This window comes from Typha angustifolia, chromosome 14 (assembly GCF_048772165.1).
Source record: "Typha angustifolia cultivar Huaian chromosome 14, ASM4877216v1, whole genome shotgun sequence".
Taxonomy (NCBI): domain Eukaryota; kingdom Viridiplantae; phylum Streptophyta; class Magnoliopsida; order Poales; family Typhaceae; genus Typha; species Typha angustifolia.
The window spans coordinates 5187300-5203410 of NC_133252.1; the positions used below are offsets into that span (position 1 = coordinate 5187300).

Below are 16111 nucleotides of genomic sequence, written 5' to 3' on the forward strand. Positions count from 1 at the left end.
AGATCTAGCAAAGACCAATTTAGTTTCTTTTTACTTATTTTATTCTTGTAAAATAAGCTAAATGGCTTGTAACCCCTACGTAGACATTAGGATATATCTATGGTTATATATTTTGGGACTTGTTATCGATTATAGTGTTATGGGTCTTCTTATGTTTCATATTATTTGTAGAAATATGGGTTTTTCTCCTGTTTATTATATTGAAACAATGACTAACAGGTCATATGGACATCACATAGGTTCCACCTACATGAGGAGCATGTGTATTTGGTAGTGGGTGTTATATTTATGCAAGAAATTTATCCCCAAAATCTCTTCTCTCAATACACCTTTGCTTTGAGTTAAAAAGTCCATCAATTTTTTCCAAGGGATCCACTCGATCTCACCTACAAACTACAAAGGCTTTTTTCACCTTCTTCACTAATCAAATCAAAACCAAAAAAAAATGCTTCCAAGGTGTGCAATAGTTTCCAAAGAGTTTGTTTACAATAAATCTCGCTAAGAAAAAGAAAAAGAAAAAGAAAAGAAAGTTAAATTGCTATCTTTTGTATTCTTTGACTTGACTTTAAAACTCTTGTTTCAATATAAGGTATAAACCTCCTTTTATAGGCTTGAGAAGTCTCTTTCACATTTAAAATAGTTTGAAGCAATCAAGACTATTTACAAAGCATAAAATATTACGAACCAGATTTAGAGGAAGGTGATGGCTAGGGTTTGGAAGCTTTGGAGGTTCTATAGCTATAATATACTTCTAGAAAGATAAAAACGATCTAACAGCTATGATATAATGGTAAATGTAAAAATAATAACTAAACTTAATTAATTTTCGATGCTTTAATGCTTGGATGATTAAACAAATAAGCCCAACTCCTCTTTATATAGAGGTCGAGCATAATAAATCCAACTCAGACAAGCCCTAAAGGTTTATTCAATTCAAGCTAAGTGTAACGCCCCCGCCAGGCACGGACACGTGCATGCCCACGCGCCCACACGGCACGCGCGGCGCACGCGACAGGTCAGGCGGGGCCCGTCACGCACAGATACACTCCTGTGCACATACAATCATGACATCATCAAATAACACCTACTAACATATCCATGATCACATAATCCATCACCAAATAAATCATACTCTTAACCAAATAAACCTGTTAACATATGAATATCAAAATACACAATAATACACACTAGACCGCTACATAATCTGGCAGGACCCACACAAGCCACAACAAACCATCAAGATACAACTAAACAACTGATACAAGAGTACACTATGATTCGACCTGTATTATACAAATCATCGTCTAATACAAAAGAGTACAAATATCAAATACTAGTACAACTCAATTTCTATATAAACTATCATCTATGCCATCTCGCATCTATAGCTCACTTCATCATCACTCTAAAATATCTTCTCAAGTCGCTATCACGTACCACATATCTGAGGGGTTAGAAAAGAAATAAAGAGAGTCATGAGCAAAAGGCTCAGTGAATAGACCTTACCCCGAATTAGTGAAGCCAAACAGAGAATAAATCATGTACTGGATAATATGAATCAGAAAGCAGTATGATGTCATGTATGAACATATATATATATGTATCCTCAATGACATATATATGAATGAAATCAGTTCTCATGAATGACCATATTATATCCTCAACCGAAATTATATAACATGATGAAATTACCATATAACATCACCGAATATAACACCATATCATGTATAACAATTATGATCCAATGATACTAGTCACAACAATGATGATGCATGATGCATGCCAACTACTAGATAATCATATATGTCAGAGCCAGATATAATTCACATATCTCTCACTATCACAATCATCCGTCTCAACTCTGAATATCATCCACCATGCTGGACTACGGTACCCGACCCCAAACTCGATACACATCATGTCACAAGCTCAGAGTATACCCTGTCATACGCTAAGAGTATCTCTGTAGATAAATCATACCCTGCCATACGCTAAGGGTATCTCTGAAGAAAGTAATCATACCCTGCCATACGCTAAGGGTATATCAATGATAGTTGTACCCTGTCATACGCTAAGAGTACAACTATCAGCTATCACCATACTCTGCCATACGCTAAGAGTATGTCCAGTACCAGTCCGGACCAGATACCGTTCCAGCCATCACATCACATCACATCACATCACATACACATGTACTTTTATGATTTCCTATACATGATAAATCATATGCATATATCCAGTACGACAACAGATCATACAACTCAGGAATTTAGGTGGTAAAGAAGCCGAGAGAAAAATGATGTAATGCAAACTCCAACCATGTATCTAACACATGCATACTCATGCTAATCTATCACATATATACTCATGATAGAGATCATCCCAATATAAAACCATAATAGCATAATCATCTCCAATCATCTCTATATATCACCAATGTACTCATGTCCCAGATCAGTCTAATCAAATACATGATAAAATATATGCTCGACTGAAATCATCTCTATATAAAGTCATATAATCATGCTGGAGGCCAAAACATGCATGTACGTAATATATAATAAATCCTAATTTGAGAAAGGGATCTAGGGGATAAGACTACTCACACTGATCAGAAGATATAAACCACGTATCCCTTACATCCGCCCATCAACCGTGTGACACTTCTCGCTAGCAAGGACAACGGGGTCTCAAATAAGGGGTTCGGGATCTGAAAATGTTTAAGTAACATAAAGTTAGTTGTTTATCTAATTATAATTCGTTCGAGTAAAATATGATATTTTATTAGGTTTAATATTGATTAGATTTATAGGATAAATTTAATTATGGCAATATTAATATGCTATTTATATTTATTTAATAAAATCCTAATTTGGTAATTATAGAAAATAAGTATATAGTAATTTATCTCCTTTTTATAAATAACCAAGACGTCTATATATATGATTTAATAAAAAAATAATTATAGAATAATATTATTACTAGTTATTTTGTAATACTTACTCTTATTTAACTAATCCTAGATTATACATAAAATAATCATTATCCTATTATACAAAAATAATCTGCAATTCTAGTATTCCATTTTATACAAACTATTAGACAATACTAATATACTAAAAATAGACATATATAATATAAGTTAAATATAAATATAAGACTACATATATTCACTAATAAATAATAACTAAAACTCTAAATAAATTTATAGGCAATATTTATAATTGTAATTAATAAATTATTATACTAAAATGCTTAGTAAAATTATATTAGTTATAAATTATCAAAATAATTAATTATCTAAATAGACTATGTTACTTATCATTAGGAAGTAATTATATAAAAAAATAATAATAATAGTCCTCTTCCAACACTGTCTGCTACACAACAAGAGGAGGAGGAGGCCAAGAATGGAGAAGAAGAAGAGAGGAAGGAGAAGAGAAAGAAAGAAAGAAGAAAGAAGAAAGAAGAAGAAGAAGAAGAGAAGGAGAAGGAAGGGAGGCTCACCTAGGCTGCGGCGGTGGCGACGGCGACGGCGACAGCGACAGCGGCGGCTGGCGTTGATAAGAGAAGGGAGAGAGCTCAAGAGAGAGAGAGAGAGAGAGAGAGAGAGAGAGGAGGGTAAGAGAGAGAGAAGGTGGTGCGGCGGCGACGACGGCGACAACGAGAAGCCGTCGGCGAGGAGAGAAAGAGAGCGGTGCTAGAGAGAGAGAAAGAGAGAAGGGTAGAGAGAGAACGAGGGAGTTAGAGAAGGAGAAGGTGGTGCGGCGGCGACGGCGGCGGTAGGCTAGCGTCGGCAAGGGAAGGAGAGAAAGAGAGGGTTCGAGAGAGAGAGAGATCAAAAGAGAGAGAGAGAGGCGGTGAGGGTGGTGTTGCGGCGGCGACGGCAGCGACGGCGGTGGTAGACCGGCGTCGGCAAGAAAATATGTGAGAAAAGAGAGAGAGAGAGGGAGAGAGAGAGAATGTGAGAGAGAAAGAGAGAGAGATATATAAAGAGAGAGAGGGAAGGCGGCGGCTGCGGCGGCGGCGGGGCCCGCCGCAGCTAGCTGGTCCGGCCCGGTTGGCCGGGCCGGCGGTTGTGGGCGCACGTGGCGCCCCCAACACGCGCCCACGTTGCATGGCACGAGCTCGTGCCATGCAACGCCAATATTTTTTATTTTATTTTATTTCTTTCTTGTTGTCTCTTTTATTTATTTTTATTATTATTATTTTTTTTCAATTTATATATTATTATTATTTTTTCTTTTCTTTTTTTTTTTTTTTTTTGGGGGGGTTATTACACTAAGACTTACTTTAGAGGCTTACATGACATAATTGAACATGTACTAGTGGCTTACATGACTTAATTGAACTTGCATTAGTGACTTTAATGACTTAAATATACTTGTCTTAAAGGCTTATATATGAGATAGACATGAATCAATTAAAAGATAAATAGACTTGACTCATGTGACTCAACTAACTTAACCTACATAGTCAGGTCGTAACAATCCACCATGTTTAAAAACCTTGTTGATACACTTAGTTAAAGTATTTTCTTATTGCATTAGTTATTTATTTTCATTAAATAAATTTTCTTTAGGTCGCGTTCGACGCCTTTGCGAACGCCTACATCAAGTTCGCAAAAACAGAGAACGCAAAATGTGCGTCCTAATGCGATCGGGCGTATTTGAACGTTTGCATCTCGTTCACATTGATAGAGAATGTCTTTTGTGCGTTCAAACACAATTGGCGAGAGTCCACTAGAATTAGGGTTAATAATTATTATTTTGGCCTGTTGGCTAGCATCTATAAAAATGTGAATGGCAGCCAAAATTATAATGCTATTGAATTATTGGTTTCTCGCCTCTCTATCTTCTCTTTACCCTAAATTAGAGGTCGAGATAAAAAGTTATAAATAAAATAGTAAAGAAATGTCAGAATGGGACAGATTGATAAATATCTGATGTTGCGACGGTCGTCGAAGGGTGGCAGATGGCAAAGGGTTGTAGTGGATAGGGTATAGTAGGGTGGCTGCTAAAAGAAGATAGTGGCTAGAGTTTGGAAGCTTTGGAGGTTCTAAGGCTATGATCTACTCCTAGAAAGGTAAAGACAATCTAACAACTATAATAAAACGATAAATGCAATAATAAGAAAATAGCTATACTCAATTAATTTTTAGTACTTGGATTCTTGAATGATTAAACAAAGAAGCCTAGCCCATCTATATATTGAGATCAAGTATAATGAATCCTACTCGAATTAGCCATAAATACTTATACGACTCGAATTAGGACTTGCCTCAGAGGCTTACATAACTTAATTAAACTTGCATTAGTGGTTTACATGACTTAATTGAACTTGTCTTAATGACTTACAAGACTTAACTAGACTTATCTTAAGGGCGTACATGATATATCTAGACTTGTCTAAGGGCTTACATAAAAGATAAATAGACTCAACTCAACCGACTCGACTAATTTAACCTAGGTGGTTGGATCATAACATTAAATGTGTGCAGTTTCTAGTTAGATTTTTTTTTTTTTTTTCTTGACTTACAGCACATTGTTAATAGCAAAATCAATCGAATTAGACTTTGTGGCCCAAAGATGTCAACCTAGAACATAACAATGAATTGTCAATTTGTAGGTCTTATTGCACATAGGTAACTTCTGAATTTTAAACATATTTGTACATATAAATTATAGAATATCAAATGTGCTATTCACATATAAAATCTCATAATTATCATATCACTATAAAGAAAGTTATAAATAAAAAAACAAACATGCATCAAGAATCTATTTATTAGAAATACAGTTTTTATAATCTCTAAATTGTAACTTAATTTTGAAAACTAAAACTTGAGGATTGAAAATTATATATTATAACAAAGATATATATAAATGAATCTTATATTACAATTAAAAGTTACCCTTCAAATACTAACTATGGTTCAAATTAATTCAGCTTTTTACATAGGAAAGAAGAAGCTTCTCAATTAATGATGACAAACAATAAATGCAAATATATATTTATTTCGGAATACCATTCTTTTGCATGAATTAAATATTTCTCCTTCTATTGAAATCAACAAAAATAACTACAAGTTTTAAAAAATATTGATATGATACCAAAGGAAATCAAATGACTGATCATAATTTGTGATAATATTTAAGCATAAGAAAGAGAACATGAATTTAAATTTGTCAAGATATATTGAGATATTCATAAGGTTCAAATTCGATATCTCTCCCTATCTATATGTAAAAAAATTAATAGATAACATATATTCATAGGTAAAATATTTTTGAATATTATTTTTCAAGACAATTAGACATATCAAGTTCTCTTGTGATATAGAAAAATCTGTTCTCACTAAGAGGTTTTATAAAAATGCTCGCTAATTGATAATCAGTGCTAACAAATTCAAGTTCAAAATAGAGTGGTAGGGTGCCACAACTGACTATCATGGTCCTCATGTAATGCCTCCACCAAGCATGGGCACATGCTTAACCATGCCCACATGGCATACGAAGCACACATGATAGGATGGATAGGATTGCCATAGGAAGATACACTTGTGTTCATATAATCTATCTCAAGATAAATTATGTTATCATCCAAATAAGCATATTGACATATGAATAACATAATCCATAATAACCATACTAGACGACTATATAATCTGGCATGACTCACAGAAACCACGACATACCATCAAAATATAACAAGTAACTGAGTAAAATATAATCCAACTTGTATTATACAAATCATCGTCAAATACAAATGGATACAAATATATCTAATATTAGTACGACTCTATATAAGTTATCTTTTATATCACCTCACATTTAACTCACTTCGTCTTTGTCTTAAAATATCACTTCACGATATCTCAAATCTCTATTAGATAACTCATATTTGGAGAGTTAAAAAAAAATAAAGTTATGAGTTAAAGGTTCAGTAAGTAGACCTTGCTTTAAATCAGTGATATCAAATAGAGAGTAAATCATATACTAGATAATATGAATTAGAAACAAGCATCATATCATGAATAAGTATATAAATATATCCTCAATAATATATAAATATATAGTAGATATTATGTCATGACTAACTAAGTATATAATATTTGATAATGTATACATAAATATTTAGTCATATCATCATCATATCTTTCTCAAATATAACACATATGATACATGTCAACTATGACCAAGCTATGATAGGAGGGAAACAGCTATGGGGAGGGAGGGAAGAAAAGAAGGAGAAGAGAAAAAAAAAGGAAAGGGAGGGGAAGAAGGCATGCGCGCTCAAATTTCTTTTTTCTTTTTTTTCTTTTTTTTTATGTTACAACACTCCCACAAAAAACAAAATTTCAACCTCAATAGAAGATAGCTCTTGGAGTAAAGTCTAGGATTGAGATAAAAATTCCAAGAATTGCTAGATACATGTTAACATCTTGCACTAAAGCTCTAATCAGCTCACAAATATTAACACACTTATTAGGAAAACAAACTCTTTAAAGCAAAAGTTGCATGCACCACGAACTTAACTCTTTTCGCTCTTATGACTACAAAAATACACTTTAGATTTAAAACTCCTCAAAATTAAAAGATGAACCAATTGGTGCGAGATTGATTCATAATAAACTATGATCATAATGTTCACAACTAACACCCCCTCTCCTTTTTTTCTTAGCATAATCTTCAAGCACCATATACCATTATGTTTAGTCTTTCTCTAAGTCTGGCGGATGGTTGAAAGCTAGAGGGATAGAAACCTAGATGTCCATTCGATGTTTGAAACCTCCGACTACATCCCAAACTCCTTTAGAGAGGTGAGAAATTTCTTCAGAAGAAATGATAGCCCTAAATTGGAACATCTTATTCCACCAACAACTTAAAACTCCAAAGAGCTTATGATTTACTTTACTAACTTCTTTGTCTAACAATCAAGAGGAAGGCTAAATAAAATAATCCAAGCATAATAAGCACGAGATACATTGGTGGCGCCCTAGTCCATCTAACATGGTTGAGGATAAAGTCTCCTCTTAACGCTGAAAACTAACTCCTAATGGTGGTTTCTCGAAGAAGCTTAGGCGATGGGAAAGGAACAATATACATTCCCTCGATTTTCTTAGCTCATAATTTTCAACAAAGTGGACCTCCACATAAAGAGTAAGAACAGTTTCAATGCTACTCACTATGACTTGCTTGTAGCTAGAACCACTACCAAGCGGGAGAGTCTAGAGAAGGTTCTTTAAACAGTAGGAGGAGATGAAATATGGACTGTAAATTTCTTTGCTCTCTTAACACAACCTACAAAAGAAGTTTTCTATGACCCAGATAGCCACACTAGAAACAATAATGTGTGTTTCTACAAGAGAACATGTGGTGGTCCAACACAACATAATGGTAGCACTCGCTACCTTATGAGGAGGGTGGTAGGATAACGAAGGAAAAAGATGGTTAATTATCCCATGCTTAACCCACTTCTCAAAGGAAAAGGAAGGCTTATGTGACGCCATAAAAGGAATTAAATAAAGGCTCTTATGCTTAAGCACAATCTTGTAAGAAGAGGAAAAGTAGAATAAAATTACTAGTGAAGCAGATAAGATGTCAATTTAGAACTAGGGTTATCAGGCTGGGAGGATTTTCATTTAGTTTCCATTTGTGCTCCTTGCGATGGTTAGGTTTCCTCAAAGAACGTCATCTTCCTACGAGAAACCACATGCCGCCTATCATTGTTTGTAATAATGCGACTAGACTTGGGTGAAACTTTATGACCACCCAACTTCTTGATAGCATGAGCTAGCTAAGAGTTTTCATTGAGACAACCCTTGGCTCTTTTTATCTTTGTAAATCCTTCCCAAACACAAGCCCAGTTATTCCATTTATTTTCACATAAGCTAAATTTTTGCACTTGCACCATAAATTTGGACAAAAGATCTAACAAAAACTGTTTTAAGTGTTTAAGTTTGATGTACAAGGAATAAATTAAAATTAGACCAAACCATAGAGACTGAACAATAATTTGCTCTAAAATATAACTAGGTCTGATCAACTCTCTCCAAAAAATATGATGGATGATAAAAACCTGACCATCAATGACCTATGTAGCTATTGCCAATGCTTAATAACAGTTTGCTCTTATGAACTTTATCTCAATGTCACTTTGCTCCCTCCAAATATGTGTATATAAATTATTCCTTATAATATCTCAAGCACAACACAACACTTTATAAGCGTGAATATTGTAACATTTTAAATAGTTCAGAGAGCAAATTGTATACTTCTATCCTTAGAAAAATCATTGAATCAGAAGTTCAGAGTAAATAATAAAGATTGCTACAAGTCATCGAGTGATTTTTATTTATGCTGAAAATATCTGAGATGATTGATCTGAAGTAACACACTTTGTATAAATGTGTATTTGCTTATTCCTCTTCAGTTCCACATTGTATCGATGCGTTTCTATTTGTAAAACCGCTATCTACTAGAACACATTGAATACCTTCAAGGATTGCACTGAAGTCAAATCATTTTGTGAACACACTTTTCTCATCAATGAATTTCTAGAAAGACCACCGTGCGCAATCTATTTGCAGCCCCATCAAAACTCTTCCATTTCGTAATAATACCTCGTGAGGTGGCCATGCTATTCAAGATTTGTAAAATGACCATGTTGTGGCCTATCCTAATATGTCATTTAAGGGGTATTCAAACGGAATAATTATCAAGAGTTCCAAGACCAAAAACAGAATCACAGGATTCAGAACAAATTATTATAAAGATGAAGGAATAAATAATACCTCTTTAAAAAAATAAACCTTCCCAATACATACCTGAATCATCAAGACCATTTAACAGGGAAGTTAAGGAACAAATAGGCCAATCTCTTCAAAAAGACTTTTTAATCCAACAACTCAATCGCAAAATTAGCAAACTAATAAGAGGTAAAAGGGGCAGAAAAGGTGTGAAATGGGGACCATATTGTCAGTTACAACAAAGCTACAAAAAAGATCAGCAACAAAAGAACTTGATGCACTCAATGTAGCTAGTCTTCTATGGAAAGGGGCCTTCAGCAGCCCAGTGAACTAGCATACTGTAAATAGATTAATGAAATCTTCTGACGACCCTAGGAGGAATAAATTTCTTGACGAAGATAATGTATACAGACAATAGAGGCTTGAGGAACCACCAGGTTAATCATCATCTTATGGTCTGCCTTGTCTTGATCATGCGCTTCAATACTGGAAGCCAGAAGTTGCACTCATCCCAGTCACTCGTTGTTAAGAGCACCTGCCAAATGTTAAATAATGAAGTTCAGAAAGGCAAGAAAATCAGATCAGTTCCCTCACACAGAACAGGTCGTCGAGGGGCAAGAAAATGAGATCAGTTCAGAAAGGCATCCATGTTAGTATGAGATGGAAGCAATGTCCTAAAGGCCAGCTAATTTTGAAATTGTGCAGGCTGTCGAGGGGCAACATAGCATTGCAGAAGCAGACAAATATTACTACATTCTTAAAGTAAATAAATTTATTGAACCGTCAAAAGTAAGTAGAATAAAATTACTATAAGAATTGCACTAGACCACTATTTTTCCCATAGCTGGACCTATCCCGTAAGTACTATAAAAATTTAGTTGGAAAATCATATCACTGAACTTCTATGATCTGTTGGATCCATGTTGGCCTTTTGCATTGCCATACAGCCCACAAGCACTTACAGCCGCATTTCCTGGTGCCTATACATTTCAGAATAATATGGATATACAAAAGCAAATGAAAAAATTTCAAGATGAATAAAGAAATAATAATAGAAAAATAAACTAGGTGAAGAGGTGAAAGCAACAATCCGTTGCCTTGTTTATATGTAATGGAGTTAACTGGAAATGGCATATTTGCACCAATCTGCTGACTACAAGAATCCAGGCAGCAGAGGTTGCACAAATGTGCTTGTCCAATTGATACTGGCATTCAAGACATTCTCCAGTTCAACTTATCATGTTCTATGGAGAAGTTCTAGATATAATTAATCAGATGCTTGACCATCAAAATTGAAGAAGATAAACTGCAGAGTAATGTCCTGTACATCTGCAGCATCCTCAACAACCATCTAATATACAATTCGCATGAGATAGCTTAATACATGGATTATGAGGTGGACTCTTCTTGGAGCTCACAAGTTACAAGCTCTACAAAATGGAGAAGTGTGAACCGTCTCACCAGCACCACATAGCTATATCAGCCTTGATTCGAGTGATGATGGTTATGCAGTGCCTGAATACTAAGAATGACTTGTGTCCACCAAAATGGATTTGACACAGCTTGTAGTAACTGAGATGGCAGTCAGCCTAATTTCATCATATGACTATATGAGGACACGTTGATCCATATATATGTAGAAAATTAGTGTATTACATAATTTCTTGTATCTAGATAAATAATAAACTGATGAACATGGTACAAGCTAGACAACTGCAAATGCATATAATTCACATGTACATACAACAATATACTTTAATCTTAACAAATAAAGCTAAAACCCAAGAAGTGCCTGAGTGAGCTTTGAATGTCTATATAGAATTGCTTTCCTAAGGATGCACATAACTAAGAGAGTGGCTAACTCCACATAAATAAACGGCTTTTTTAGCAACTCTAAAGATATGAACATGCTGAGGTCTAATTTTATCTTTGAATGTAGTGAAATTTGAATCTCATTGAACAAGCATAAAAGTCAAACTAGTGCATGTTGGACAAGGCACTGTGACGAAAGGAGTACTGGCATGCAAATAAAAAAAAAATTAAAATTTAAGCTTCTTTGGCAAGCTGCAAATCAACATTCATCATGTCCAAATGAGTACAAACCATTTTGTGCACACACTTGATTCTCAAGTAGGGCATCTCTAAAATACACATAAACCAGAGTTTACACTTAACCAAATATGTAAGTTCTAAATGAAAGATGAATCCCCACAAGTGTCTTCTATGGGGATCCATGCCCATCTTTCTAACAGGCGAGACATTTCAAGGAGAAGGTTGTGAGATCACATCATGAAAGCGAGCGACAAAACAGGACACAGGATTCACTTACTAGAATGTGAGTGCAAGCCCACAGGACATGGACAACAAAGTATCATTCACACCACAAACAAGAGGGCCCTCCCAAATTTCTTTTCCTTTAGCTCTATCACGCATCATGCATGCCAATAGAATAAATGCATAATGCAGAGGTGTATACTAAATACACGCACTTATATGTAATATATAGCATATCTACCTACATGTATGTCACATGCTCATATTGCACATTATCTTCTATGTGATGCAACTCCATTACACATGACTTATACTTTTACTAGAATAAACTGATTGTGTTGAAGCAGTTACTAGTTGATATTCACATAAAAATATTTTATTTATAAAGAAACCCTAAAATGTAATGGAAAAATAGCACAAATAATGACACTAGTGCCAATGGAATTCCACTTTGCAGTATGATTGCACAGGATATCATTTGGGCCAATGATCTATATAGCAGCACGGTGTAAATATGTGGCACATTAAAACCTTTGTCAATACTGGAGAGAAATCAACTTCAACAAACATTCCCAAACATACTCAACTTCAACAAACATTACCAAACATACTCAACTACCTGGAGATGCATTGCAGCAGGAAAATCCCCATTGTCCAGTGCACTGCATAGCTGAATGAGCTTTGATGCAGCATTTCGAGATATATCTCCACCATTGAGTTTTGCAAACAAGGAGCCAATTTTCTTTGAATTGTCCTCAATTTCACGCTTTTTAGATCCCTGTGGTCCTCCAAGAGCTTTTGAGGTCTCATTATAGAGTTTTGTCAGTGTAGTGATCACAGGTCTAAGCTCAGCTGTAAGCATAAAACCAACCACATCTCAGTACTTTCTAGAATACACTATAGAATCACTTTGCAAAAACAATCTACCACATGGCTCATACAATCAGTAATTGATCATCACTACGAAGATAAGGGTTTAACAGATACATCCACACATTTCAATCAAGAAAATGACCCAAGATATGTAGAAATAAAACCCCAACTAACTAAATAAATAACTATATATATTATATATAAAGAGAGAACTAAATTTTTAAAAGAAATTCAGTGTATTGAAAAGCAGATTATGCAGCCACCTAAGACAGTCACCCCACAAAAAGTATGCAGCCCTCTCTTGGCGATCCAATCGCCATAGCGGACTGGTAGCTGGTCGTGTTGGGCTAGCGGGTCTGGTTTTCTCTTACCAATATAGTTTCACAAAAAAACAAAAAAAACTAATGCTTTCACCATTCGAGCCCTGATCCTCTCGAGTAGTTTCCCTTAAGTAATTTTCCAAGATATGTTTCATATGTACATATATATCTGAATAACAAACAAATACAATGACTCCAATAAAATTCAAATTCTCTGATTCCACTCACCTCTAGAGCTATATGACTACTTTTGTATTGTTGGCAAGCATATGTTTCTTCTATTACAAAGGTATCCATATTCAAACACAGAAAAGAATGAGTAAAAGGTCTTTATACGATAGAGAAATTGCAACATTTATCTTAACAAACTCTATCACTAACAATAACATGCTACCTTAAAGAACAAAAATAAAAATATATAATATTTCAGGAGTATTCTTATAGGCATGACAAAACTGCAGGAGTTTAATATTCCAGTCTCCGTTCTAGTTCTAATAAAGTAATAATTAGGTCATCTTATGGACAAAAATCTGAAATCAATTAGACTACAATTGGTATACCAGTCTCATATTTTTCCTCTTCGTTTTGATTTATAACACAGCCTATATTCTTCCATTTATTAATATCACATAAATTGGATGACAAATATTATCCTAAAATCAACTAGATATTATGGATCACACAGAAAAAAAAAAAAAAAACAAATATTCCTAGATGGAGATAAGAGGAATGCATTGGATGAGGGCCATGCGGCAAGGGATTTCTAAGTTCCTATATTTTATGCATGTATAACATATCTTAACTCTTAAGTGAATACTTCTCTTATAATGCTTGCAATGAAATAACCTATTCTAAAGTCAATATACAGCTCTATAGTTGCCATTTCACTATGTTATTTAACAAATGGAAATGTAAGCAAATTTGTAGCTTTAAGAACCTTAGATGATTTAGGAGTGAAAAGATGTTGTATCAAGGTGCATCAAGTCATGCAAACATGATATATAACCTACTACCACGTCATGAATTTAAATTATACAACTGTTTCTTTGACCACTGGATAATATGCAAAATTTAACCAGTTGAAATCTAACTTTCACCAATTTGACCAATATTGGTTGCTTCAAGCCTTCAACAGAAACAAATTGACAGAAGACAAACAAGCATTGAAACCCAATATTCTCCTATCTAGTCATACCTTCATAAGTTCAGTCCAAAAGTCAATTAGGAGACAAAGAAAACTATATCAGTTAGTTTAAGAAGGTCAGTAACATCAACACATAAAATACATTGCAAGTCAGCGATAGAGCTGTACTTAGCTGAGCAAGAATGAAATATGAATCTTGTTCACTGATCTGGTAACTTACCAGAAACATTTGAAGTATCTACTGTTTGCACTGTAGGAGGAGGAGCAGGAGGGGCAAAAGAAGGTTGTGTCAGTGATGGTTGAGTTGGACTTGAAGGCTGTGCAGGATTCAACCCAGGCCTTTGACTAAGACCTTGATTGGTTACTGGCATAAATCTAGATGCTTGATTGGTTGGAACAGCTTGTGGAAACTTGTGGCTAGGAGCATTTCCTGTTAAAGATGCACCAACACCCTGAGGAGCAGAGACTGATGGTCCAGTTTGGTACGTAGGATTCACGACCCCCTATAACATATAAGGATATCATTTAGTTATGACTACACATAAAATTCAACAGTTTCCAAAGGATATCCAAAAATATACAGACCGGATAAAGCTGAGAACCCAGGCTGGGTTGCTGATATTGTTCTGCATTTTTCAGACCAGGTAAACTTGAAGGTATAAAGGTCTTCGTAGAAGGTTGTGACACAGAAGATGGAACAAAATTTGGCTGTTGCAGTTGTCAAATAAAGATATTATGCTCCAGAAGAGGTAAAGGAGAATTATATATACACAGCACATTTAAGTAAACCATAGATTGCACCATAAACAAAAGAAAAGAATAAATACAGAATATCTAAATAATCGACTGGAAGTAGGATATTTTTCCAGATCTTATATATTGAAAAAATATTCAAGATAAACAATGTAGCAGAAGTCTGAAAGGACCACTTCCGATCAATAATAATTTGATAAAAACTAATATAACTGTTTAGGGTTTTGGCAGTTTCCATTAAAAAATTTACTTGTCACTTTACATCAACTAAAGTCAGATGCAGGGACCTGGTTCAAAAAAACTAATTCCCATTCACAAACCTATTCAGTAAAACAGTACAGTAAAGCAAAAGAAATTAATTATAATTGGACAGATTAAGAATAGAAATACCTGAGGGGCCTGTTGTGACTGCGAAGGGAGAAACATCTGGGTTGCCTGTGAGGGTTGAAATGCCACGGGATTGTTATACTCCTGCAACTGTTGTTTCTGCTGCATAGGTTGATATCCTCCATAGGACTGTTGGTAGCCTTCTCTATACTGATTACCAGGAACATTCTGCTGTGGTTGAGCATGTGGCTTATTTTATTAGAGAGAAAAAAAAAAGAACAAAAGGAAACACAACAGGAAGGCTGGATAATTGCATGATTTCAGGGCATAATTAATAACTTAATATAATAAAAATTTTGAACTATTAAAGGATCTTTATAAGCAAAACCTGATAATATTGCTGAGAATGGTCAGCTACACCAGCGGTAGACGGATCTGCACCATAAAGAGATCCAACTTGCGTTGCACTGCTTTCATAAGGCAAACTTGTAGCAGCATCTCTCTCTGCATGAACATGTTCAAAATGGTGGAAATTATGCGAGTCAAGTAATTGCACTCACAGTTAACACCAAGCATTATGTAAAGGACTATTTCTCCTCACACTTCACGGTGGATCTTTTAGAATGGCGTAAAGTGTCAGATGACAATACAAGAGGCATATTTATGTCA

General features: G+C 34.9%; 1 protein-coding gene and 1 long non-coding RNA gene across 3 annotated transcripts in view; both read right to left on the bottom strand.

The window, feature by feature from the left end:
- Window positions 1-1204: 1204 nt before the first annotated feature.
- LOC140776682 (uncharacterized) lies at window positions 1205-3747 on the bottom strand. The gene is made up of 3 exons (XR_012106926.1): window positions 3508-3747; window positions 2607-2710; window positions 1205-1444 (listed from the first exon to the last, which is right to left on the bottom strand). It is a non-coding gene; the product is annotated as an uncharacterized lncRNA (long non-coding RNA).
- A 6112-nt stretch (window positions 3748-9859) lies between these two features.
- The window catches only part of LOC140775652 (protein transport protein SEC31 homolog B-like), a 28342-nt gene continuing 22090 nt past the window's right edge, over window positions 9860-16111 (bottom strand). Inside the window, exons 17-22 of one of the 2 annotated variants that reach the window (XM_073119039.1) lie at window positions 15831-15946; window positions 15506-15670; window positions 14948-15070; window positions 14583-14865; window positions 12645-12877; window positions 9860-10286 (exon numbers count right to left, since the gene is read on the bottom strand). In XM_073119039.1, the coding sequence (XP_072975140.1) occupies window positions 10197-10286; window positions 12645-12877; window positions 14583-14865; window positions 14948-15070; window positions 15506-15670; window positions 15831-15946 (1010 nt within the window). In that variant the 3' untranslated portion in view covers window positions 9860-10196. Of the gene's footprint in view, window positions 10287-12644; window positions 12878-14582; window positions 14866-14947; window positions 15071-15505; window positions 15674-15830; window positions 15947-16111 lie in introns of both variants that reach the window. The other variant, XM_073119038.1, reaches the window with a different exon arrangement.